Here is a 24,835-nt window from a genome sequence, read left to right as displayed (position 1 = left end):
CTATGTCCTACAAGTCCCACTCATCAGGGTTTGAGTCAGTTGTAATAACTAGGGCTAAGTTGGTTAATGCCTTAATATTATGTTTCCCAAGAACGGGACCAACATTGGCCTCTTTGAAGTTATGTGTTTGACTATAAGCCTACAATATTAGATTTGAATGAAAGTTAAACTTTTACGTTATGTGGGAGATAATTTTATCAGTTGCCCAAAAGAAAATATAAAATATAAAAATGTTATAATCAGCCACGGTCGCTGAATTGTCTGTCGGTTTGATGTGAGCTGAATGGAGAAAACCAAGGGGACATGTCAAACATTGAGTAGACCACTTCACATGCTTTATTCAGCATCCAAATAATTAAAAACATCTTGATTTATTATACATGTACAACATCAGTACAGATTCTCTTTTTTCAAAACCATGAAAGTGTGTCTGCTTCTCAGATTTTGTAAAACTCTTTTCCTTTTTTAGAAACCTAAAAAGTTTTTCTTCAACAAACAAAACACAAACATCAGGAGGGTTTGAGTGGTGCTTTAGTGATGCAGTGATAGGGACAATCACAAGGGTAGCATAGAGGGTGGACAAAAACATCAGCTGGGGAAATGAAATACAACTAAAAACAAAACCACTTCCCTAAATCCACACCAGACACCATTGGCATGCATTATATCCACAGTAAAACATATTTCAGAACTGTTAATTAACCAACACTTGACAAAGAAAACAATTGTACTAGCAATGTGTTGATTTGTTAGCACCAAAGATCCGATGGTTGTTAGCTAATTATGACAGGAAAGGATTGCTCTAACAAACATATTATAGCATTATAGCACCTTTGACATTTGTTTTCTATCCAATAATATTCCTGTAGTGTAAAATCGGCCCTAGGGCTTGTGAAACATTTTGGGTAACATGGAGTTCTTCTCTGAGGTAGCCATTAATGTATTCAAAATTAATGTGAATGTTCAGGTGTTTTTCTGTCATGAATTTAGAACAAGAAGACACTTCACTGTCATTTTTAAGATTTATTTAATACCAGAAAATGGTACATAGCATTTGTTGATTTCATTGTCCTTCCGCAGTGGTAAAAAACGGCAAAAAAGTCACCTGTATCTCATTGTGTTTCTCCATGGGGATTTTACACTTTATTTTACACTTATTTTCTTGTTGCCAGTGGAAACAAAATATTATTTTTTAAGTGTCCTTAATTGTTGTAAGTTTCGGTTGAAGTAGCAGTCCCCCAAATGTCTTTTCTTCAGAATCAAAAACATGCAAACGACGTCTTCAGCAGAGTAGTTTTAAGCTCGTGGACCAGTGGCAGCCGAAATAGTTTGTAGGTAATGCATAGAAAATAGAATTAGAGATGACTGCTAGAAAAAACAAACAATTTCATGTCCATATTTCTTTTTGATTTTATACGAAGCAGACAGGGCCAACTTCCACGCCAAACTCCTGATCAGGTGCACCAACGTCCATAGGAGCGATGTCAATGATGGGCAGGCGAGATGTTTTTGATGTCTTGTAGTCGATGACTGTCTTGCCCCATGTGCCAGTATGTGACTATGGAGAGAGATAGAGAGAGAGAGCGAGAGAGAGAGTGAGAGCGAGAAAGAGAGAGAGAGAGAGAGAGCATAGGTCAGAATCAGAAACCAGTCCTAGTAAAGATGATTGATAACACACTAACCTCTATATAACCTCTGTTTTATTTAGTTACTTCATCTTTAGTTTCATAACATGGATTTCACACAATTTTAAATTCAAAATGAGGACAGTAGAAGAAGAGAATAGAGGAGAGTAGAAGAAGAGAATAGATGAGAGTAGAATAAGAGAATAGATGAGAGTAGAATAAGAGAATAGATGAGAGTAGAATAAGAGAATAGATGAGAGTAGAATAAGAGAATAGAGGAGAGTAGAAGAAGAGAATAGATGAGAGTAGAAGAAGAGAATAGAGGAGAGTAGAAGAGAATAGATGAGAGTGGAAGAAGAGAATAGAGTAGATGAAGAGAATAGAGGAGAGTAGAAGAAGAGAATAGATGAGAGTAGAATAAGAGAATAGAGGAGAGTAGAAGAAGAGAATAGATGAGAGTAGAAGAAGAGAATAGAGGAGAGTAGAAGAGAATAGATGAGAGTGGAAGAAGAGAATAGAGTAGATGAAGAGAATAGAGGAGAGTAGAAGAAGAGAATAGATGAGAGTGGAAGAAGAGAATAGAGTAGATGAAGAGAATAGAGGAGAGTAAAAGAAGAGAATAGAGGAGAGTAGAAGAAGAGAATAGATGAGAGTGGAAGAAGAGAATAGAGTAGATGAAGAGAATAGATGAGAGTGGAAGAAGAGAATAGAGTAGATGAAGAGAATAGATGAGAGTGGAAGAAGAGAATAGATGAGAGTAGAATAAGAGAATATAGGAGAGTAGAAGAGAATAGAGGAGAGTAGAAGAGAATAGAGGAGAGTAGATGAAGAGAATAGAGGAGAGTAGAATAAGAGAATAGAGGAGAGTAGATGAAGAGAATAGAGGAGAGGAGAATAAGAGAATAGAGGAGAGTAGAAGAGAATAGAGGAGAGTAGAAGAAGAGAATAGATGAGAGTGGAAGAAGAGAATAGAGGAGAGTAGAAGAAGAGAATAGATGAGAGCAGAATAAGAGAATAGAGGAGAGTAGAAGAAGAGAATAGATGAGAGCAGAAGAAGAGAATAGAGGAGAGTAGAAGAAGAGAATAGAGGAGATTAGAAGAAGAGAATAGATGAGAGTAGAAGAAGAGAATAGATGAGAGCAGAAGAAGAGAATAGAGGAGAGTAGAAGAAGAGATTAGAGGAAAGTAGAAGAGAGGTAGAAGACAGTAAAAGACGAGAGTAGAAGAGAGAATAGAATAACAGACATCAGAAGGGAGTTGAAAGATAAGCGAAAAGAGTAGAGGACAGTAAAAGTGGACAGTAGTAGTAGGTGTCTCACCGTGCAGCCGTCCTCGCTGACGGTGTATGTGAAGCGGCTGTTGCCCTCAGCTCTGATCTCGATCTCGTTGGATCCCTGGAGCAGTAGGGCCTTCTTCAGGTTGCCCGTGCCCTTGTCCATGTAGGCCACGCTGTTCTTGCAGTGGTACGTGACATTCTGGGACGCCTCGTTGGACATCAGGCGCATGAAGGTCAGCTGGATGTTGACGTCCTCTGGGTTGGAGCCCTCGCTACCGTACTGGAACTGGAGAGGAGAGGGAGAGGAGGAGGAGGGGGGGGGGGGGTTAGTATCATGAAGGCAGATTTGTAGTGAAGGCAGGTCACTAAAACTTGAGTCCAAGTCAAGACCCATGTCCCCAGTAATCCAAGTTTGAGTGTAAGTCTGAGTCGTTTCTACCCGAGCTCTGACTGTAGTCCTTGTCACATGGTTACGCTGAATGGTCCTTACCTGGAAGCCGTTGTCCATAGACTCTGAGAACCAGATGTGCTTCTTCTCCCTGATGTTCTTGCTGGTATACCAGTTCTTCATGGGGACGGTGTCCTGGGATGGGTAGACACAGGTCTCTCCAGTCTCCATGTTGCAGAAGACCTGGACAGCATCCAGAGGAGAGCCCTGGTTGGGGTCCACCCAGTACTGGCCTGTGGGTTTAAGAGAGAACAGAATATAAGCCATCAAGGTGCTTCAGGTGACCATAGAGGTCCAATAAAGTAGAAGTTATTATATTGATAGAGTTATTAATGTAGGTTGCTAGCTCTTTGATGTTTCCTTTTTAAATATTGAATACATTAAATCATTAAATCATTCATTCAACCAACCAATCAACCAACCAACCAACCAACCAACCAACCAACCAACCAACCAACCAACCAACCAACCAACCAACCAACCAACCAACCAACCAACCAACCAACCAACCAACCAACCAACCAACCAACCAACCAACCAACCAACCAACCAACCAACCAACCAACCAACCAAACAACCAAACAATCACTGATCACAGCATGCCTATTTATATAACCAGTGTTTGTCTGGGGCGTGCGCTGGACTGAGCCTGGAACTTACCGCTCTTCCATTCAGGGTGGCACATCCTGATGTCACGGCACATGCGGGCGGGGTTCTTCTGGGTTCCCTCAGGGCTGCGGATGTTCTCCACCTTCTGGCTGAGGCTCTTCAGGGTGGTGTCCACCTCCATGTCACGGTCGTTCATCATGTCAGGCTCGTCAGCACGGTAGTGGTATCCTCCTCCTCCTCGCATGGGGTCAGGTCCCTTCTCCTGGTTGTAGATCGGTGCGACATGGAAGCCGCCACCAGCGGGACCTGGGGGTCCGGGCAGACCAGGAGAACCAGGAGCACCCTGGGTAGGGAAGAAGAAGACAGAAAGGGGTCAAATCTGGCATCAAAGGCTTGTGCTATGTGTGTGAGGATCTGTGTGTCTGCTTGTGCGTATGCACGGTAAATGTGGAGGTCAGTGTGAGACTTACAGCAGGTCCCATCTCTCCGTTGCGACCACGGGGTCCGGGGGGTCCGATGGGTCCAGGCAGACCGTTCATGCCATCTTTACCAGTAGAGCCAGAAGAACCATGGGGTCCCTGTAGGACACAGAACAACAACTCCATTAGAAGTCATATACCTTGAATAGGAAAAGTCACAGCGCTCACTCACCATTATTTAACTATTAACAACTTGACCTCTCAGCCTTCATCAGAGGTCCTATTCCTTCCATTCCAGCGACAACATAACTAATAAATGACTAGATAGGATATCCCTGCGTAATCTGATGTGTGGAATCTTCTTGTTAAGGTTAAGAACACAACATCACATACAGGATCATTCTATGAACAATGTTATCCAACTGAAGAGTGTTGTGGAGTGCAGGGCCAATGTTATCCAACTGAAGAGTGTTGTGGAGTGCAGGGCCAATGTTATCCAACTGAAGAGTGTTGTGGAGTGCAGGGCCAATGTTATCCAACTGAAAAGTGTTGTGGAGTGCAGGGCCAATGTTATCCAACTGAAAAGTGTTGTGGAGTGCAGGGCCAATGTGTAACTTATATTACATTATCAACCATGTTCTATTGATGAACTGGGAGTCAGAGTCATACTCACTCGGGGTCCAGAAGGTCCGTTAAGTCCAGCAGGCCCAGACTCTCCAGGGGATCCCTGGAACCAGATACATCACATTAATCACACCTTATATCACATTAATCACACATTATATCACATTAATCACACATTATATCACATTAATCACACATTATATCTCATTAATCACACATTATATCTCATTAATCACACATTATATCTCATTAATCACACATTATATCACATTAATCACACATTATATCTCATTAATCACACATTATATCTCATTAATCACACATTATATCACATTAATCACACATTATATCTCATTAATCACACATTAAATCTCATTAATCACACATTATATCACATTAATCACACATTAAATCTCATTAATCACACATTATATCTCATTAATCACACATTATATCACATTAATCACACATTATATCACATTATTCACACATTATATATGTTAAAGCAAAGAGAACAACAGATCTTCAACCCAGACACAATGTGCATGCTTCCTTAATGCCACAAATCAATAAAAACAACTTTTAAAAGGGCAGTAAATTATCGTAAAGAGAAGCAGCTAACTGTAACAGCATGAGTTGTATAATATTGGAAGGCTGGTATACTCACAGCGGGTCCAGGAAGTCCGGGCATGCCGCTCAAACCTCTGTGTCCCTTGTGGCCTCTCTCTCCACCCTCTCCAGCCTCTCCCTTGTCTCCACGAGCACCAGCAGGGCCCTACAGACACAGGTCAAAGGTCAAACATGTACTCAGCAAAGACAGTGGACATCCTTACAATACATTAGGTTGAGGAGTATGGATGACAAAATGCTGACAGAAAACTTACAAGACCCCCACGACCACCAGCAGGACCGTTAGGGCCAGCGGGACCAGCAGGACCCTGAGAGAGAGAGAGAGAGAGAGAGAGAGAGAGAGAGAGAGAGAGAGAGAGAGAGAGAGAGAGAGAGAGAGAGAGAGAGAGAGAGAGAGAGAGAGAGAGAGAGAGAGAGAGAGAGAGAGAGAGAGAGAGAGAGAGAGAGAGAGAGAGAGAGAGAGAGAGAGAGAGAGAGAGAGAGAGAGAGAGAGAGAGAGAGAGAGAGAGAGAGAGAGAGAGAGAGAGAGAGAGAGAGAGAGAGAGAGAGAGAGAGAGAGAGAGAGAGAGAGAGAGAGAGAGAGAGAGAGAGAGAGAGAGAGAGAGAGAGAGAGAGAGAGAGAGAGAGAGCGAATCAAGGATAATTATGTTTGTATTCTACATTGATGGAACTCAGTGTATGTCAGGGTAACGTTGATGTATCTCAGGGTATGTCAGGGTAACGTTGATGTATCTCAGGGTATGTCAGGGTAACATTGATGAATCTCAGGGTATGTCAGGGTAACATTGTAAGCTAGTCCAACAAATGTCCAAAACGTTCGGCCTGAAAGTGACAGAGATACTATAGTCGACCCCTAAATTGATGAGAAGAGGTACTTACAGACTCTCCGCGGCTACCAGTTTTGCCAGAAGCACCAGAGGGACCGGGGGCACCGGGAGGTCCGGGAGCACCAGGGGAACCGGCATTACCATTCTCACCACGGTCACCCTGCAATGAACACACACACACAGGAACAAAGAGTCATGAGGGTAACAGCACCAGTAATGGGGACAAGTGTTGGAGTTTCCTTCCTTACATTGTAAAGTGCTGGAAAAGAGCACCTGAAAGAGCTCTACATACACCAACAGTAAGGGTTCTATTCAATAAGTCAAGCTGAAGTGTTACAGATTGCGCAATAGAAATGTATAGTAATTCCCATTTGAGCTGATATGTGCAGCGTTTACCGTGAATGCTAAAGCGGGAACATTGCCTTTAAATTTCCATCACGCTGTAGCATTGAACATCATCGATACGGAATGAATAGAGCCTTGAGTGTGTAATTTCAAGACAAGTAGGCTGTTTCTATTATCCAGCAGCAATGTTGTTTATAACAACAGTGTCATGGAAGAGTAAGACATGGTTTGATAGTAGAGGCTTACCTTGGGACCAGGGGGTCCATCGCGACCGGCAACACCATCGTGACCAGTGGAACCCTCACGACCAGCCTCACCGGGTGCACCAGACAGGCCAGGGGGTCCCATGGGGCCAGGGGATCCACGCTCACCGACGGGGCCGCCAGGTCCCTGCTTACCAGGCTCCCCCTGAGAGAGGACAATGGACAGCTCAAGGGTTAAGACTCTTAAGATTTGGAAGTAGAGACAAAGAAAGCCATGAGAAAACTTAAGCATGAAGCATCTGATGGACTTTTTGTGTGAAAAATAATGAAGCTGATTTGAGTTGTGAGGTAACACTTTTGATAGAAGTTAAGAGTTAAATACATTTTTAGTCATTTGGCAGATGCTCTTATCCAGAGCGTCTTACAGGAGCAATTAGGTTGAAGTGCCTTGCTTTTGGTCTCCTGAGTGGCGCAGCGGTCTAAGGCACAATGCGAGAGGCGTCACTACAGACCCTGGTTCGTTCCCAGGCTGAATCACAACTGGCCGTGATCGGGAGTCCCATTGGGAGGCACACAATTGGCCCAGCATCGTCCGGGTTAGGGGAGGGTTTGGCCGGGGGGGGGTAGGCCGTCATTGTAAATAAGAATTTGTTCTTAACTGACTTGCCTAGTTAAATAAAAATTTAATAAAAAAAGGACATATCAACATAATTTTCACCTAGTCAGCTCAGGGATTCAAACAAGCGACCTTTCGGTTACTGGCCCAACATTCTTAACCGCTAGGCTACCTGCCGCTCCTACATAGCTACTTGATGCCCTTAAATAGTAATATGTCGAGTGGGGTGGGGGTGCTGTTGATGGGAACACTCACAGCTTGTCCTGGAACTCCTGGGCTACCGCTGGTTCCCCTTCCTCCTGGGCCCCCCACAATACCACGCTGTCCACCAATACCTCCGGGTCCGGGGGTTCCTGGGGCTCCCTGCAGAAAAAGAACAGATCGAGGCAAAGATGACATATTCTTCAATGCAGCAGGGACAACCAGAACAATCATATATAAAGGGATTCATCAACATGGTTTAAACTTTACTATATGCATGAAGTTTATGTAGCATTACATATTTGGATGTATTAATTTATATATTTGTATTATTATTAAACATTCCATCTAGTTCTTTAAATTATTTGTCTTTTTTTCATATTGTTGTTTTGTTTCGTAATGCTGGGAAACATATAAACATATAATAATATAATTATAATATAACATCCCTTCATCCCTTCATCCTTCAGCACTTCATCCCTTCAGCCCTTCATCCCTTCAGCCCTTCATCACTTCAGCCCTTCATCCTTCAGCACTTCATCCCTTCAGCCCTTCATCCCTTCATCCCTTCATCCCTTCAGCCCTTCATCCCTTCATCCCTTCAGCCCTTCATCCCTTCAGCCCTTCATCCCTTCAGCCCTTCATCCCTTCAGCCCTTCATCCCTTCACCCCTTCAGCCCTTCATCCCTTCAGCCCTTCAGCCCTTCATCACTTCAGCTCTTCATCCCTTCACCCCTTCAGCCCTTCATCCCTTCAGCCCTTCAGCCCTTCAGCCCTTCATCACTTCAGCTCTTCATCCCTTCACCCCTTCAGCCCTTCATCCCTTCAGCCCTTCAGCCCTTCAGCCCTTCATCACTTCAGCTCTTCAGCCCTTCAGCCCTTCATCCCTTCAGCCCTTCAGCCCTTCATCCCTTCAGCCCTTCAGCCCTTCAGCCCTTCAGCCCTTCATCCCTTCAGCCCTTCAGCCCTTCATCCCTTCAGCCCTTCAGCCCTTCATCCCTTCAGCCCTTCATCCCTTCAGCTTTTCAGCCCTTCAGCCCTTCATCCCTTCAGCCCTTCATCCCTTCATCACTTCAGCTCTTCAGCCCTTCAGCCCTTCATCCCTTCAGCCCTTCAGCCCTTCATCCCTTCAGCCCTTCAGCCCTTCATCCCTTCAGCCCTTCAGCCCTTCATCCCTTCAGCCCTTCAGCCCTTCATCCCTTCATCCCTTCAGCCCTTCAGCCCTTCATCCCTTCAGCCCTTCAGCCCTTCATCCCTTCAGCCCTTCATCACTTCAGCCCTTCATCCTTCAGCACTTCATCCCTTCAGCCCTTCATCCCTTCAGCCCTTCAGCCCTTCAGCTCTTCAGCCCTTCAGCTCATCCCTTCAGCTCTTCATCCCTTCATCACTTCAGCTCTTCAGCCCTTCAGCCCTTCATCCCTTCAGCCCTTCAGCCCTTCATCCCTTCATCCCTTCAGCCCTTCAGCCCTTCAGCTCTTCAGCCCTTCAGCCCTTCAGCTCTTCATCCCTTCAGCCCTTCAGCCCTTCAGCTCATCCCTTCAGCTCTTCATCCCTTCATCCTTGATGTGTTGCTCTGTTTACTACTTTGTTTATTGCTGTTGTTGTTGTTTATTTATTTATTGTTGTTGTTTATTTGTTTATTATTGTTGTTGTTTATTTGTTTATTGTTGTTGTTGTTTATTTGTTTATATGTTTATTGCTCTGTACTTACCATTGGGCCATCATTACCCTTGGCTCCAGATTGTCCTGAGGGTCCTGGGGGTCCGGCGGCTCCAGCCTCACCGGGGCGACCAGCGTGACCAGTTTCACCACGTCCACCCCTCTGTCCCTCTTTACCAGAGGGGCCGGGGGGGCCTGGGGGTCCGGGGGCTCCCTGAAAACATTTAGGAGATGAGGGTAGTTTGTTTAGAGCAAATCTTTTAAGTATTTCAATATGTGAGTTAAAGATTTTTAACTTGAAAAGCCAAACTTGATATGTTTCAGTGTGGATGAATGATAGATTGGTGATAGATGAAGTGTTACAAAGGTGACCTTACACTTCCACCAGGAGGGCCAACTCTTCCACCAGGACCAGGCATACCAGAAGCACCCTACAGACATGATCACACACACACACACACACACACACACACACACACACACACACACACACACACACACACACACACACACACACACACACACACACAGAGGAATACAGAACAGCTTTCTTAAAAAAACATACTTTACATTTTTATTCAGTTAAAATAAATTAAAACTAGTGTTGTTATGAATGATGTGAGGATTTGAGTTTAGAGTTCTTACAGGGGGCCCAGGGGCACCACGAGTTCCTTTAGTACCAGCATTACCAGCAGGACCCTGAGGACACAAACATCAGGGAGTTAGGCCATAAAAAATCTATAAAGGACACATGACAATAAATACATGTCCTGAACACTGATGGTCACATCACCGAGTCAGTCCTCAACACCTTCTAATGGTGAGAGACAATTTCAACCGGTCACTGGATTACAGTACATTAAGGATATACAAGGGTGGCCTGTTAGCCAAAAGTAACTTGTGCTATATATCTGCAAACTATTCCTGAATTGGTTGATTCAGGAACAAACAGCAAACAGCTAAATGTATATTTCTTGCTTTCTTGGAGATTTGAGATTTGAGCTTGTAGTTCAATCAAATCTGTCGGTTCAGGAGTTAAAGCTGATAGGACAGCCTCAGACAGCCATACCTGAGGTCCAGGAGCACCAACCGGTCCACCGGGCCCAGGAGCACCAGCATCACCTTTGGGGCCGTTGTTACCAGTCTCTCCCTTGTTGCCAGGCTGACCATCAGCACCCTGATCAAGGAGGGAGAAGAAGAAAGGACGGGTCAGGGCTGGGTTATAGGATTCCACCTGGAAACAGAACTGTGACCAGCTTCAGAGTGTTCTGGACTGGACCAGACTGGGTGATGATGTTACTCACAGGGGGTCCAGCAAATCCAGCAGGTCCAGGGGCACCATGCTCACCACGCTCACCCTGGAGGATTATGGGTAGAAAACACATAGGGTCAGAGGTTGGGAATGAAAAAATGATACAGAAACAAGCAGAATGTGCTTTGTGCAGTGTGATGAAGAGAAATGGCGTGCCATCAATGTGCTTTGTGCAGTGTGATGAAGAGAAATGGCGTGCCATCAATGTGCTTTGTGCAGTGTGATGAAGAGAAATGGCGTGCCATCAATGTGCTTTGTGCAGTGTGATGAAGAGAAATGGCGTGCCATCAATGTGCTTTGTTCAGTGTGATGAAGAGAAATGGCGTGCCATCAATGTGCTTTGTGCAGTGTGATGAAGAGAAATGGCGTGCCATCAATGTGCTTTGTGCAGTGTGATGAAGAGAAATGGCGTGCCATCAATGTGCTTTGTGAAGTGTGATGAAGAGAAATGGCGTGCCATCAATGTGCTTTGTGCAGTGTGATGAAGAGAAATGGCGTGCCATCAATGTGCTTTGTGCAGTGTGATGAAGAGAAATGGCGTGCCATCAATGTGCTTTGTGCAGTGTGATGAAGAGAAATGGCGTGCCATCAATGTGCTTTGTGCAGTGTGATGAAGAGAAATGGCGTGCCATCAATGTGCTTTGTTCAGTGTGATGAAGAGAAATGGCGTGCCATCAATGTGCTTTGATCAGTGTGATGAAGAGAAGTGGCGTGCCATCAATGTGTGCATTACACCGCTGTCATAAGCAGGTGAACATGTAGTATGTCATTGGAAGTTACTCACAGGGGAACCGCGACCTCCAGCGGGACCAGGGGGGCCGCCAAGACCACCCTCACCCTAACACAGAGAGAAAAAGAGGAGGGAGAGGAGGGAGAGGAGGGGAGAGGAGAGAGAGGAGGGGAGAGGAGAGAGAGGAGAGAGAGGAGGGGAGAGGAGAGAGAGGAGAGAGAGGAGGGGAGAGGAGAGAGAGGAGGGGAGAGGAGAGAGAAGAGAGAGGAGAGAGAGGAGGGGAGAGGAGAGAGAGGAGAGAGAGGAGGTAGAGGAGGGAGAGGAGAGAGAGGAGAGAGAGGAGAAAGAGGAGGTAGAGGAGGGAGAGGAGGGGAGAGGAGAGAGAGGAGAGAGAGGAGGGGAGAGGAGAGAGGAGAGAGAGGAGGTAGAGGAGAGAGAGGAGAGAGAGGAGGGGAGAGGAGAGAGAGGAGAAAGAGGAGGTAGAGGAGGTAGAGGAGGGAGAGGAGAGAGAGGAGAGAGAGGAGGGGAGAGGAGGGGAGAACTATCTCATATTTCAATGAAGATTTACCAAAACAATCCTACACATCAAGGCTGTAGCTACACAGTAGTTGTTTCTACACATCAAGGCTGTAGCTACACAGTAGTTGTTTCTACACATCAAGGCTGTAGCTACACAGTAGTTGTTTCTACACATCAAGGCTGTAGCTACACAGTAGTTGTTTCTACACATCAAGGCTGTAGCTACACAGTAGTTGTTTCTACACATCAAGGCTGTAGCTACACAGTAGTTGTTTCTACACATCAAGGCTGTAGCTACACAGTAGTTGTTTCTACACATCAAGGCTGTAGCTACACAGTAGTTGTTTCTACACATCAAGGCTGTAGCTACACAGTAGTTGTTTCTACACATCAAGGCTGTAGCTACACAGTAGTTGTTTCTACACATCAAGGCTGTAGCTACACAGTAGTTGTTTCTACACATGATATTGTACCGTTTACTGGGCAATCAAACTGTTTCAATCCAAACAGCTTTTTGCACTTACCTTCTCTCCATGAGCACCAGTGGGTCCGGGGGGTCCGATGGGTCCAGTCATACCACGCATGCCGTCTTTTCCTGGGCCACCGTCGGCTCCCTTGGGGCCACCATCACCTCGTTCTCCCTTGGCACCGGAGTTGCCACCTGAACCACGCTCTCCGGGCATTCCTTGCAGACCTGGGGCTCCCATACCGCCAGGGGCACCAGCAACTCCAGTCTCACCCTGGACAGAGATGGTAGACAGAGAAACATTAAACCAATAGAGATGGTAGACAGACACACATGAAACCTCCTATCGCATTGTACCAAAATAATATATTTACAAAAAGGAACAGAGATGGTAGACAGAGAAACATTAAACCAATAGAGATGGTAGACAGAGAAACATTAAACCAATAGAGATGGTAGACAGAGAGACACACATTAAACCTCCTTTTGCTCTGTGCCAAAATAATATATGTACAAAAATATTTGTTGCGGTGCAAAAATAAATAAGAAAAGGACAAATGATATGGTTGTATAGGGCCTAATGTAATTCTCAGTCCTAGGATCAACATAAGGACCAACTGAATTATTTAATCAATGATGTCATCTGTATCTGTGTTCTCCAGTGTTCTCTTACCCTAGCACCATCATTACCAGGAGAACCATTAGGTCCACGGGGTCCAGAGGGGCCGACAGAGCCGATGCCACCACGCTCACCTGGGAAACCTCTGTCACCCTTAGGACATAGAAAAAAAGGGAGGAAAGGAGTAGGAGAGGAGAAGAGCGGAGGAGGGGAGGATGATAAGAGGGGAGGAGATGAGGAGAAGAGGGGATGAGATGAGGGGAGGAGAGGAGGAGGAGAAGAGGGGATGAGATGAGGTGAGGAAAGGAGGAGGAGAAGAGGGGATGAGATGAGGGGAGGAGAGGAGAGGAGGAGGAGAAGAGGGGAGGAGACAAGGAGGAGAAGGGGGAAGGAGAGGAGGAGAGGAGGAGAAGGGGGAAGGAGATGAGGGGAGGAGAGGAGGAGGAGAAGAGGGGAGGAGATGAGGGAAGGAGAGGAGGAGGAGAAGAGGGGAGGAGACAAGGAGGAGAAGGGGGAAGGAGGAGAGGAGGAGGAGAAGAGGGGGGAGAGGAGAAGGAGAGGAGTGGAGGAGATGAGGAGAAGAGGGGAGGAGACGAGGAGCAGAAGAGGGGAGGAGAGGAGGAGAAGATCTGTGAACATCATGTCTGTAATGCAACAGCTACTGAAGCAGGCAGCTTAGAGACAGATCCGGGGGTTCAGATCCATCTGCTGTGATGCTGTACTTACTCTGGATCCACTGGGGCCGGGACCTCCAACCTCACCAGGCACCCCCTGTGGAGCAACAGAGGAGAGGGGAGCAATCAACCAACCAATCAACCAATCAATCAAATATATTTATAGCCCTTTTTACAGCAACAGTTGCCTCATAATTAAATGTATTGCTAGATAATGTCTGATTACACTTCAACAACTGCATTTGGGTAAAAACTTGCTTTCCAGCTACTTAAAGGGGTCTAATTGTTCATCAATTCAATTCAACATGTCATGGAGGGCATAGCATTACATCTAGAACCTATAGGATCTCTGTGATGGGAGGGCACTACTTACCTGATCACCAGCCTTGCCAGGCTCACCAGTAGCTCCCTGAGTTCCAGGCAGACCCTATAGGGATGATCGGAGAGGTGTGGTTGAGATTTCAGGTCAACATGTAACATCATTGGCTGCAATGTGAATATCTAGACAAGTAATGATAGCAGAGGTAAGAATGGTGGCTGGTACCCTACCTGGAATCCGTTAGGACCAGCGGGGCCACCCTCTCCTTTCTCTCCTTGACCTCCCTGGAACAAAATGGTGTTTGGGTGGCTCATGAATAAATTCATACAGTATGTGTCTCAATGTTTCATTAAAAGGGACTGTACAGAATGCGTCAATGTACTGAAGATGTATGTGGCTAAATGTGCCATTCATTCTAAGAATGAGATGTGTCAAAACTTACAGCAGGGCCTTGGGGTCCGGGAGCACCAGAGTCACCATCTTTGCCAGGGGCACCCTAGAAACAAGAAGATGCCATCTATTACAAATCCAAGAACATGGACAATGATCTATTGACACAGACTTGAGATAAGTTGATTTAACATGGACAAGTCAAAACATGTTGACACAGCATACTGTATGTTACTGTATGTTACTGTATGTTACAGTTTGAATGATTGCTCCTATCTGTTTCAGGTTTTAGTATGGCTTCACTTACAACACCCCCAACAGCTCCGGCTTCTCCTCTCTCACCGGGCTTTCCACTGTCACCCTTTAGGGAAGAGACAGACGATGATTACTCTTACTGTACATTCATATTCTACTCAGTAAGAAACACACTGAATACACCACCCCTACCATTCATTTACATGTGTTCAGTATATGAACTAGACCGACTGTGGAGTGGTGAAAATAACACATTTGTAACCACCATTTAGGAATGAAATGAATGCTTTTGTTAATTTTTTTGTTTGTTTGTTTGTTTACTCACAGCAGGTCCTTTGGGTCCGGGGAATCCCATAACTCCAGGCTGACCTCTGGATCCAGAGGAGCCTGGGGGTCCGGAACGACCATCGTTTCCAGTGATACCCTACAGGAGAGGAGGATCACACAGGCTATCAAAGGGTATGGTGCTCTCCTGACTGAACCAACACAATTATTGTTTGACTTTCTACTTTAGACCAAGGAAGGTGGAGGTCAAAACATGTAAAATCCTCTCGATAATGTTCTCTTGCCAATATAGTTTATTATATACATAGTAATAATATAGTAATTAGGTATGCATTGAGTTTGTGGTGAATAGGTCAGTAGTACTTACAGCAGGGCCAACTTTCCCATCGGGGCCAGGGCTGCCAGGGCTACCAGTCATACCCTACAAGCAAGCAGGGAGAGAAGAGCACACATTAGATCAAACCAAACCAAAGTTTATTGTCACATACACATTTTAGCAAATGTTATAGCGGGTGTTATAGCGGGTGTTATAGCAGATGTTATAGCTGTTGTTAAAGTGGGTGTAATATCGGGTGTTATAGCAGGTGTTACAGCAGATGTTATAGCAGATGTTATAGTGAGTGTTATAGCGGGTGTTATAGCGGGTGTTATAGAGGGTGTTATAGTGGGTGTTATAGCGGGTGTTATAGCGGGTGTTATAGTGGGTGTTATAGCGGGTGTTATAGCCGATGTTATAGCCGATGTTATAGTGGGTGTTATAGCGGGTGTTATAGTGGGTGTTATAGTGGGTGTTATAGAGAGAGAGAGAGAGAGAGAGAGAGAGAGAGAGAGAGAGAGAGAGAGAGAGAGAGAGAGAGAGAGAGAGAGATGTGAACAGGTGACACTCACCTTGGATCCAGGCATGCCAGGCTCCCCGGGGCGACCAGCCTCACCAGTGGCACCTTGGGCTCCCATTGGTCCATTGGCTCCACGCTCACCAGGGCCACCCTATCACATGGGGAGGTTAATTGGTGATGTCTGTGTCAAGTTTTGATAGGCAAGCATTATGGTCAGCTTCAGGGCTTAGAGATGAAATAGTGCTCTGTGAGGGTAACCAAGCCACCAAGACACATTCAGTGAGCATATTTAAAGCTACAATCTGCAGTTGTTACATCCATTTTTGGATTTCTAAATGAATGATATATACCCATTGTGTCACGTTCCTGACCTTATTTTCCTTTGTTTAGCTTTGTTTAGTTGGTCAGGACGTGAGCTGGGTGGGCATTCTATGTTATGTGTTTCTATGTTTAGGTTCATTGGTAATTAGCCTTATATAGTTCTCAATCAGGGACAGGTGTTTGACGTTTCCTCTGATTGAGAACCATATAAAGGTAGGCTGTTCACACCGTTTGTTTGTGGGTGATTGTCTTCCGTGTCAGTGTATGTACCACACGGGACTGTTTCGTTTGTCTAGTCTGTTCCTGTTGGTGCGTTCTTCGTGTTCTGTAAGTTCTCATGTTCAGGTCGGTCTACGTCGTTTATTGTTTTGTAATTTCTCAAGTGTGCTTCGTGTTCGTCTTGTTTAAATAAATTCATTATGTATTCCACACAAGCTGCGTTTTGGTCCGATCCATGCTCCTCAGACGAGGAGGAGAACAACCGTTACACATTGATTCTTGAAGAATATAACTTGAATATAACTTGCCTCATGCGCTTAGTTCAACGGAACGCAAAAATATTCCAATGTTTGTAAACAATGTAAAGGTAAACAAACACTGTATAGCCTCAAAACATTGTTAAAACTATGATTTAATATCATGGAGAGTCAGCCCATGCATCCATGTCTATGAATTGGAAAGTGGTTATATTTCTCCAGGCCCATTCCTCAGCTTTTTACCAACACAGAGGCGGTCTGTCGGCATTGTTGTTGTTGTTTCAATTAAGGATTCTAGCTTCAAGGATAAGGATGTTTTTGCTCATCGGCTGAATTTAATTTGGTTCAATACAATGTTCTGCTTTGAAGCTTCCAATGCCTCTTGGCAATTTCATGTATGGCCTAACATGGTCTAAACACCAGGGGTCATGTTTCTTTACTGTTCAACTATTACTGTCATTATTATTATTATTATTATATTGGACAATTGACTCACCTTGCCACCGGCAGCTCCATCAGAGCCGGGGAAACCACGCATACCAGGCATACCCTGTTGGAAGAAACAGGACCGACACACTGTATTACACAGTGGACCATGGCACAGGCACACCATATCACAAAGTCAAGGCTTGACTGACAATCAGTGTCCCCTGGGAATGAAAGGTATTCTATGCACATGGTCTAGTATAGACCGGTGACTGAGGCTCTGATGGTTGGTTGTTGCTTTTTCATATTCGAAAATCTATATGGTCATTTACTGGACTCATATGGAGATAACAAAACACAACTTTAAAACGAATCTGTCTGTGTAGGGACATAGTTCTTATGAGTAGGGGCACATCAGAGAAGGGGTATCTGACATGGAAGAAGGGGGCTGAGGGGTCGCGGGGGGGGGGGGGGGGGGGTAACGTACACGCTCCCCAGGGGGTCCAACACCACCAGCTCCACCAGGCTCACCACGGGCACCTCTCTTTCCCTCCTCCCCAGATGGGCCGGGGGGGCCGCCAGGACCAGAAGAACCCTGGTTTGAAAAAGAGGAGGAAGGGATAGAGTCAGACCTGTAGTAAACTCACCTGTCTAACAATACCTCCAGAAGAAACAGGTGTCTATCCCTGGGTTAGAGACCTGTGGTCCGGTTTCCCAGACACAGATTAAGCATAATCCTGGACAAAAGACCTATGTCATTGGAGATTCTCCAGTGAACATGCTTTTTGGTCCACAACTGGGCTTGCTTAATCTATGTCCCGGAAATCAGCACTAAATGTTTTGAGACATGGTCAGCTGCTTGTTAAATAAATATTTCCATAAGTTATAAATAAGGGCGGTCCAACTTACAGGCTCTCCCTTTACACCGGGCTCTCCCTTGGAGCCTTGGGCTCCTTGCTCACCCTGTAGGGAAAACAAACAAATCACATCAGCACTGGAGGTTGGTGGCACCTTAATTGTGGAGGACGGGCTCATGGTAATGGCTGGAGCGGAATAGGTGGAATGGTATCAAATACATCAAACATGGTTTCCATGTGTTTGATGCCATTCCTTTTGCTCCATTCCAGCCATTATTATGAGCCGTCCTCCCCTCAGCCTCCTCCACTGCACATCAGCTAACACTCACCACTAATTCCTGGTCCATATACACATCACAAAATGGAGTGTAGTGCTACACACGTTTAATTGTTTTTATACATCCATAGATATGCATTAAATGACTGTGTTCTATTGAATTCTGTGTAGTATCAAATTACAAAGCAATACTCACCACCACTGCTTGATGAAAACAGCCCAAGCACATCACAAAATGGACTAGTGCTGCAAACTTATACATGAAATGCTATTTGATCAATTTACTAGATAGTGATCGTAACAGTGGTACTCACATGGTTACCCTTGGGGCCGGGGCCACCACCAGCTCCAGGAGGTCCAGCGGGGCCACGGGATCCTGGGAAACCAGGAGCACCAGAGATACCAACAGCACCCTATGGGATGGACAAGAGAACACACACGTTAATGCACCAACACCCGTATGCATGCACATACTACAGTCTTAATGGCTTTCCACATACTACAGTCTTAATGGCTTTCCACATACTACAGTCTTAATGGCTTTCCACATACTACAGTCTTAATGGCTTTCCACATACTACAGTCTTAATGGCTTTCCACATACTACAGTCTTAATGGATTTCCACATACTACAGTCTTAATGGCTTTCCACATACTACAGTCTTAATGGCTTTCCACATACTACAGTCTTAATGGCTTTCCACATACTACAGTCTTAATGGCTTTCTACATACTACAGTCTTAATGGCTTTCCACATACTACAGTCTTAATGGCTTTCCACATACTACAGTCTTAATGGCTTTGCATAGAAGCATCTACTAAATGGCATTTATTATCATTAGTATATTACGTATAGTATTACCAGTGTTCATTTGAACATAATCAATCATGGATCTTCAGATAGATGTATCCACAAGACTCATACTTACAGTGGCACCCTTGCCTCCTGACTGGCCATCACTTCCGGGGGCACCCTGTTTGGTTACAGGAAAAGAGCGGGAAAGAGAGGGGGGGACATTATATTACAGTAAACTTCAGGGGTCAGAGGTTAAACGGTGCACTATGAGGGTAAACATAAGCATATACACATATATAAGGATAAAGACCTATATAAGGATAATGACCTATATAAAGATAATGATATAGAAGCATATATAAGATAAGGACTTACAAGGACAAGCAACCAGGACAAATAATAATATAAGCATTTAAGGGCAACCATGCACAACAGTACTCACAGAGGGTCCAGCAGCACCAGCGGGTCCAGGGTTACCGGGCTCTCCACGAGATCCTTGGGGTCCGTCTGAGCCACGGCCTCCCTGAGGACCGGTCTCTCCCTAAAGGGGGCAGCAGAGAGGACATTAGGAGGGTGCTGGATGATCACATTCTTTGAAACTAATGTTATCATCTCTCTGTGTGTGTGTGAGGGGGGAGGTTTTGTGTGTGTGTGTGTGTGTGTGTGTGTGTGTGTGTGTGTGTGTGTGTGTGTGTGTGTGTGTGTGTGTGTGTGTGTGTGTGTGTGTGTGTGTGTGTGTGTGTGTGTGTGTGTGTGAGTGTAGGAATATAATTAATCATTGTTCGTTTTTATGTGCTATGTTTATATTATTCCTATTGAGTACAATTTCAGTTTTTCACTCCTCCACTGTTTCCTCTCTAATAGAGGTCTGTACATTACAGTAGTCTCCCACTGTTTCCTCTCTAATAGAGATCTGTACATTACAGTAGTCTCTCACTGTTTCCTCTCTAATAGAGGTCTGTACATTACAGTAGTCTCCCACTGTTTCCTCTCTAATAGAGATATGTACATTACAGTAGTCTCTCACTGTTTCCTCTCTAATAGAGGTCTGTACATTACAGTAGTCTCCCACTGTTTCCTCTCTAATAGAGGTCTGTACATTACAGTAGTCTCCCACTGTTTCCTCTCTAATAGAGATCTGTACATTACAGTAGTCTCTCACTGTTTCCTCTCTAATAGAGGTCTGTACATTACAGTAGTCTACAGTAAAGGGACAGGACGGAGGTGTTCCACGAGGTCATCATATGCCATCTGGTGGCCACTACCTGTATCAGATCAGGTTCTCAATCTGTGTCACAATTCTCTACCCTTCTGCCCTAAGTCTGCACTTGTTCACTTCCCTTCATGGATTTGAGAGGAAAGGACTGGCGTAAGAAATATAGGTGAAACTGGCTCTATCCAATGCTATCCAATTGAGAGAAAATTTGGAAGCAACATGTGGATTAGGTTGAGGTGTAGGGTTTTGGGGTGGGAGTTTGGGGTTTAGGGGTAGGTGTTCAGGGGTAGGGGTTTGGGGTGGGGGCTATAACATACCTTAGCTCCAGCGCCTCCGGGGAATCCAGGGGAACCAGATGGGCCAGTGGGTCCCTGAAGAGATTAAATAAACATTATTTAGCTAACATAGTCAGGACTAACACATGGCACTGAGTGGTGTACTCTGACTTGCTACGACAGGTAGGATTAGTCACCAGTAATAAAGATACTTACAGGGGATCCAGCAGGACCAGAGTTACCATCATTACCACGGCCACCCTAGAGGAAGAGGGTATTACACTGTTATGACAATTCTTTAATTAGTATTCCAAAAGCCAGACATGGGCATGAACATCTTTAGGGATACTGCAGCAATACTTTATACTATATGACAACAAGTCACTGACTTTTCTGTGTCATTCTAGATAATGTTTGTGATATTGCTGCTATTCAGTAAAAATACATGTTTTGTCATACCCGTGGTATATGGTCTGATATACCACGGCTGTCAGCCAATCAGCATTCAGGGCTCGAACCACCCAGTTTATAATTACATTCAATTAACTTACAGAAGGGCCAGCGGGTCCGGGGCGGCCTCTCTCACCAGGAAGACCACGAGCACCCTAGGAAGAGGAAGAGTGGAAGGAAGCAGATGGAGGAAGCAGAGGGAGGAAGAGAGGGAGGAAGCAAAGGGAGGAAGCAGAGAGAGGAAGAGAGGGAGGAAAGCAGAGGGACGAAGAGAGGGAGGAAGAGAAGAAGGAAGCAGAGGGAGGAAGGGAGGGAGGAAGAGAGGGAGGAAGCAGATGGAGAAAGAGAGAGAGAGGAAGAGAGGGAGGAAATAGAGGGAGGAAGCAGAGGGAGGAAGAGAGGGATGAAGCAAAGGGAGGGAGGAAGCAGAGGGAGGAAGCAGAGGGAGGAAGAGAGGAAGGAAGCAGAGGGAGGAAAAGAAGGAGGAAGAGAGGGAGGACGCAGAGGGAGGAAGAGAGGCAGGAAGATAGGGAGGAAGCAGAAGGATGAAGAGAGGGAGGAAGAGAGGAAGGAAGCAGGGGAAGGAAGAGGGGGAGGAAGCAGATAGAGAAAGAGAGAGAGAGGAAGAGAGGGAGGAAGAGAGGGAGGAAGCAGAGGGAGGTAGCAGAGGAAGGAAGAGAGGGATGAAGCGAAGGGAGGAAGAGAGGGGGGAAGCAGAGAGAGGAAGAGAGGGATGAAGCAGAGGGAGGAAGAGAGGGAGGAAGCAGAGGGAGGAAGAGAAGGAGGAAGAGAGGGAGGAAGCAGAGGGAGGAAGTTAGGCAGGAAGATAGGGAGGAAGCAAAGGGAGGAAGAGAAGGAGGAAGAAAGGAAGGAAGCAGAGGGAGGAAGAGAGGGATGGAAGCAGAGGGAGGAAGAGAGGCAGGAAGATAGGGAGGAAGCAAAGGGAGGACGAGAGGGAGGAAGAGTGGGAGTTCAGTAAAGCTAGAGAATACAGTAATGACTAAACATTGTCAGAGGCTTGCTACTTTTACCTGACCGTAATGTTTTGTTCAAGAAAACATTATTTAGTAATTACTACTACTGGAAGGCAGGTTGATGTCTTTAAAGTTCCTAAGAGTTAATGGCCTCCAATATGTTTATTGAGACGAGAGCATTACTCAAATCAAATCAAATTGTATTTGTCATATGCACAGGATACTCACCATAGCACCGGGGTTACCGCTGGATCCAGGGGAACCACCCTCTCCCTGTGGTCAGAGGGAACAGATGAGTTCTCCAGAACAGATAACGATAGACGTACATTGTGATAGATATCATTAGATTGACCTCTAACCTTAGGGCCAGCTGGGCCACCGTCTCCCTTGGCACCATCCATTCCATTGAAACCCTGGGAAGGAAATCAAAGAGCATTTTTTAGGTTAGGAGCCATTCTGTATGATTAAGAGTTTAATGTAGGAATGTAGTAGTGTCATGGCTGTCATATCATCAAGGGAGTAGGGTGAAGTTTTCCCTAGTCGCTGTTCTTGCATCAGTTATACATTTCCACTACTACTGGTTAGGGATAGGATTTCGGGAGCCAGCTGATCCTAGATCTGTACCTAGGGGAAACTTCACCCTGGAGCATCCTCATGTCACTCCTCCGATTACTCACTCTGTGTCCCTTGATGCCGGGGAGGCCAGGAGTTCCAGGGGTTCCACGAGCACCCTGTAGGGCAGGATAAGGAATGTTGTGGACTGGTCTTCATAACAGACATAAACCATACAGTTTCATTCTTCATGTAATGCATGTCTTTTAGTGCTGAAACTAACTTAATTTGGATTAGTAGTTATTTACTTTAATGTCCATATACTAGAATGGTTCTAATTCAACTTTAAATCCCACCCTGTAGATACTCTACTTTACATCTCACCATGTAGATACTCTACATTAAATCCCACCCTGTAGATACTCTACTTTAAATCCCACCCTGTAGGTCCTCTACTTTAAATCCCACCCTGTAGATACTCTACATTAAATCCCACCCTGTAGATACTCTACTTTAAATCCCACCATGTAGATACTCTACATTAAATCCCACCCTGTAGATACTCTACTTTAAATCCCACCCTGTAGGTCCTCTACTTTAAATCCCACCCTGTAGATACTCTACATTAAATCCCACCCTGTAGATACTCTACTTTAAATACCACCATGTAGATACTCTACATTAAATCCCACCCTGTAGATACTCTACATTAAATCCCACCCTGTAGATACTCTACTTTAAATCCCACCATGTAGATACTCTACATTAAATCCCACCCTGTAGATACTCTACTTTAAATCCCACCATGTAGATACTCTACATTAAATCCCACCCTGTAGATACTCTACTTTAAATCCCACCCTGTAGGTCCTCTACTTTAAATCCCACCCTGTAGATACTCTACATTAAATCCCACCCTGTAGATACTCTACTTTAAATCCCACCATGTAGATACTCTACATTTGTCACGTTCCTGACCTATTTCTGTTAGTTTGTTGTATGTGTTAGTTGGTCAGGACGTGAGTTTGGGTGGGCATTCTATGTTTTCTGTTTCTATGTTGGTTTAAGGGTTGCCTGGTATGGCTCTTAATTAGAGGCAGGTGTTTTGCGTTGTCCTCTAATTGAGAGTCATATTTAGGTAGGTTGTTTCACAGTGTTCGTTGTGGGTGGTTGTCTCCTGTGTCAGTGTTTGTCGCACCATACGGGACTGTTCGGTTTGTTTTTGTACATCGTCATTTTGTGTAGTCTATTTTCCCTGTTCGTGCGTTCTTCGTGTTTAATGTAAGTTCGTCGTCCAGGTCTGTCTACTCCGTTTGTTGTTTTGTTAGTTATAGTGAAGTTCGTGTTTTTTCGTCTTGTCTTTAAATAAATTATGTGTTCACAACCCGCTGCGCCTTGGTTCCCTCACTACTCCTCCTTTTCGGTTGAAGAGGAGGAGGACAACCGTTACAACATTAAATCCCACCCTGTAGATACTCTACATTAAATCCCACCCTGTAGATACTCTACTTTAAATCCCACCCTGTAGATACTCTACATTAAATCCCACCCTGTAGATACTCTACTTTAAATCCCAACCTGTATATATTCTGCTTTAAATCCCACCCTGTAGATACTCTACTTTAAATCCCACCCTGTAGATACTCTACTTTAAATCCCACCATGTAGATACTCTACATTAAATCCCACCCTGTAGATACTCTACTTTAAATCCCACCATGTAGATACTCTACATTAAATCCCACCATGTAGATACTCTACATTAAATCCCACCCTGTAGGTCCTCTACTTTAAATCCCACCCTGTAGATACTCTACATTAAATCCCACCCTGTAGATACTCTACTTTAAATCCCACCCTGTAGATACTCTACATTAAATCCCACCCTGTAGATACTCTACATTAAATCCCACCCTGTAGATACTCTACTTTAAATCCCACCCTGTAGATACTCTACTTTAAATCCCACCATGTAGATACTCTACTTTAAATCCCACCCTGTAGATACTCTACTTTAAATCCCACCCTGTAGATACTCTACATTAAATCCCACCCTGTAGATACTCTACATTAAATACCACCATGTAGATACTCTACATTAAATCCCACCCTGTAGGTCCTCTACTTTAAATCCCACCCTGTAGATACTCTACTTTAAATCCCACCCTGTAGATACTCTACTTTAAATCCCACCATGTAGATACTCTACATTAAATCCCACCCTGTAGATACTCTACTTTAAATCCCACCATGTAGATACTCTACATTAAATCCCACCCTGTAGATACTCTACTTTAAATCCCACCCTGTAGGTCCTCTACTTGAAA

General features: G+C 44.8%; 1 protein-coding gene across 1 annotated transcript in view; it reads right to left on the bottom strand.

Moving 5' to 3' along the window:
- Positions 1–313: 313 nt before the first annotated feature.
- The window catches only part of LOC120046838 (collagen alpha-1(I) chain-like), a 37,462-nt gene continuing 12,940 nt past the window's right edge, over positions 314–24,835 (bottom strand). The window contains exons 11-49 of the mRNA XM_038992385.1: positions 22,634–22,687; positions 22,316–22,369; positions 22,185–22,229; positions 21,084–21,137; positions 20,749–20,793; positions 20,575–20,628; positions 19,484–19,582; positions 19,175–19,219; positions 18,559–18,657; positions 18,020–18,073; positions 17,598–17,705; positions 17,181–17,234; positions 15,940–16,038; positions 15,419–15,472; positions 15,092–15,190; positions 14,819–14,872; positions 14,564–14,617; positions 14,352–14,405; positions 14,176–14,229; positions 13,855–13,899; positions 13,183–13,281; positions 12,568–12,783; positions 11,579–11,632; positions 10,787–10,840; positions 10,552–10,659; positions 10,128–10,181; positions 9,860–9,913; positions 9,535–9,696; positions 7,878–7,985; positions 7,050–7,211; positions 6,511–6,618; positions 5,886–5,939; positions 5,669–5,776; positions 5,051–5,104; positions 4,429–4,536; positions 4,010–4,301; positions 3,392–3,582; positions 2,945–3,187; positions 314–1,558 (exon numbers count right to left, since the gene is read on the bottom strand). Coding sequence (XP_038848313.1) covers positions 1,412–1,558; positions 2,945–3,187; positions 3,392–3,582; positions 4,010–4,301; positions 4,429–4,536; positions 5,051–5,104; positions 5,669–5,776; positions 5,886–5,939; positions 6,511–6,618; positions 7,050–7,211; positions 7,878–7,985; positions 9,535–9,696; positions 9,860–9,913; positions 10,128–10,181; positions 10,552–10,659; positions 10,787–10,840; positions 11,579–11,632; positions 12,568–12,783; positions 13,183–13,281; positions 13,855–13,899; positions 14,176–14,229; positions 14,352–14,405; positions 14,564–14,617; positions 14,819–14,872; positions 15,092–15,190; positions 15,419–15,472; positions 15,940–16,038; positions 17,181–17,234; positions 17,598–17,705; positions 18,020–18,073; positions 18,559–18,657; positions 19,175–19,219; positions 19,484–19,582; positions 20,575–20,628; positions 20,749–20,793; positions 21,084–21,137; positions 22,185–22,229; positions 22,316–22,369; positions 22,634–22,687 — 3,654 coding nt within the window. The 3' untranslated portion in view covers positions 314–1,411. The remainder of the gene's footprint in view (positions 1,559–2,944; positions 3,188–3,391; positions 3,583–4,009; positions 4,302–4,428; positions 4,537–5,050; positions 5,105–5,668; positions 5,777–5,885; positions 5,940–6,510; positions 6,619–7,049; positions 7,212–7,877; positions 7,986–9,534; positions 9,697–9,859; positions 9,914–10,127; positions 10,182–10,551; positions 10,660–10,786; positions 10,841–11,578; positions 11,633–12,567; positions 12,784–13,182; positions 13,282–13,854; positions 13,900–14,175; positions 14,230–14,351; positions 14,406–14,563; positions 14,618–14,818; positions 14,873–15,091; positions 15,191–15,418; positions 15,473–15,939; positions 16,039–17,180; positions 17,235–17,597; positions 17,706–18,019; positions 18,074–18,558; positions 18,658–19,174; positions 19,220–19,483; positions 19,583–20,574; positions 20,629–20,748; positions 20,794–21,083; positions 21,138–22,184; positions 22,230–22,315; positions 22,370–22,633; positions 22,688–24,835) is intronic.

This window comes from Salvelinus namaycush, chromosome 4 (genome assembly GCF_016432855.1).
Source record: "Salvelinus namaycush isolate Seneca chromosome 4, SaNama_1.0, whole genome shotgun sequence".
Classification (NCBI taxonomy): Eukaryota; Metazoa; Chordata; class Actinopteri; order Salmoniformes; family Salmonidae; genus Salvelinus; species Salvelinus namaycush.
Note: the sequence above shows the minus strand (reverse complement) of the source record. Positions and strands in the feature narration are given on the sequence as shown.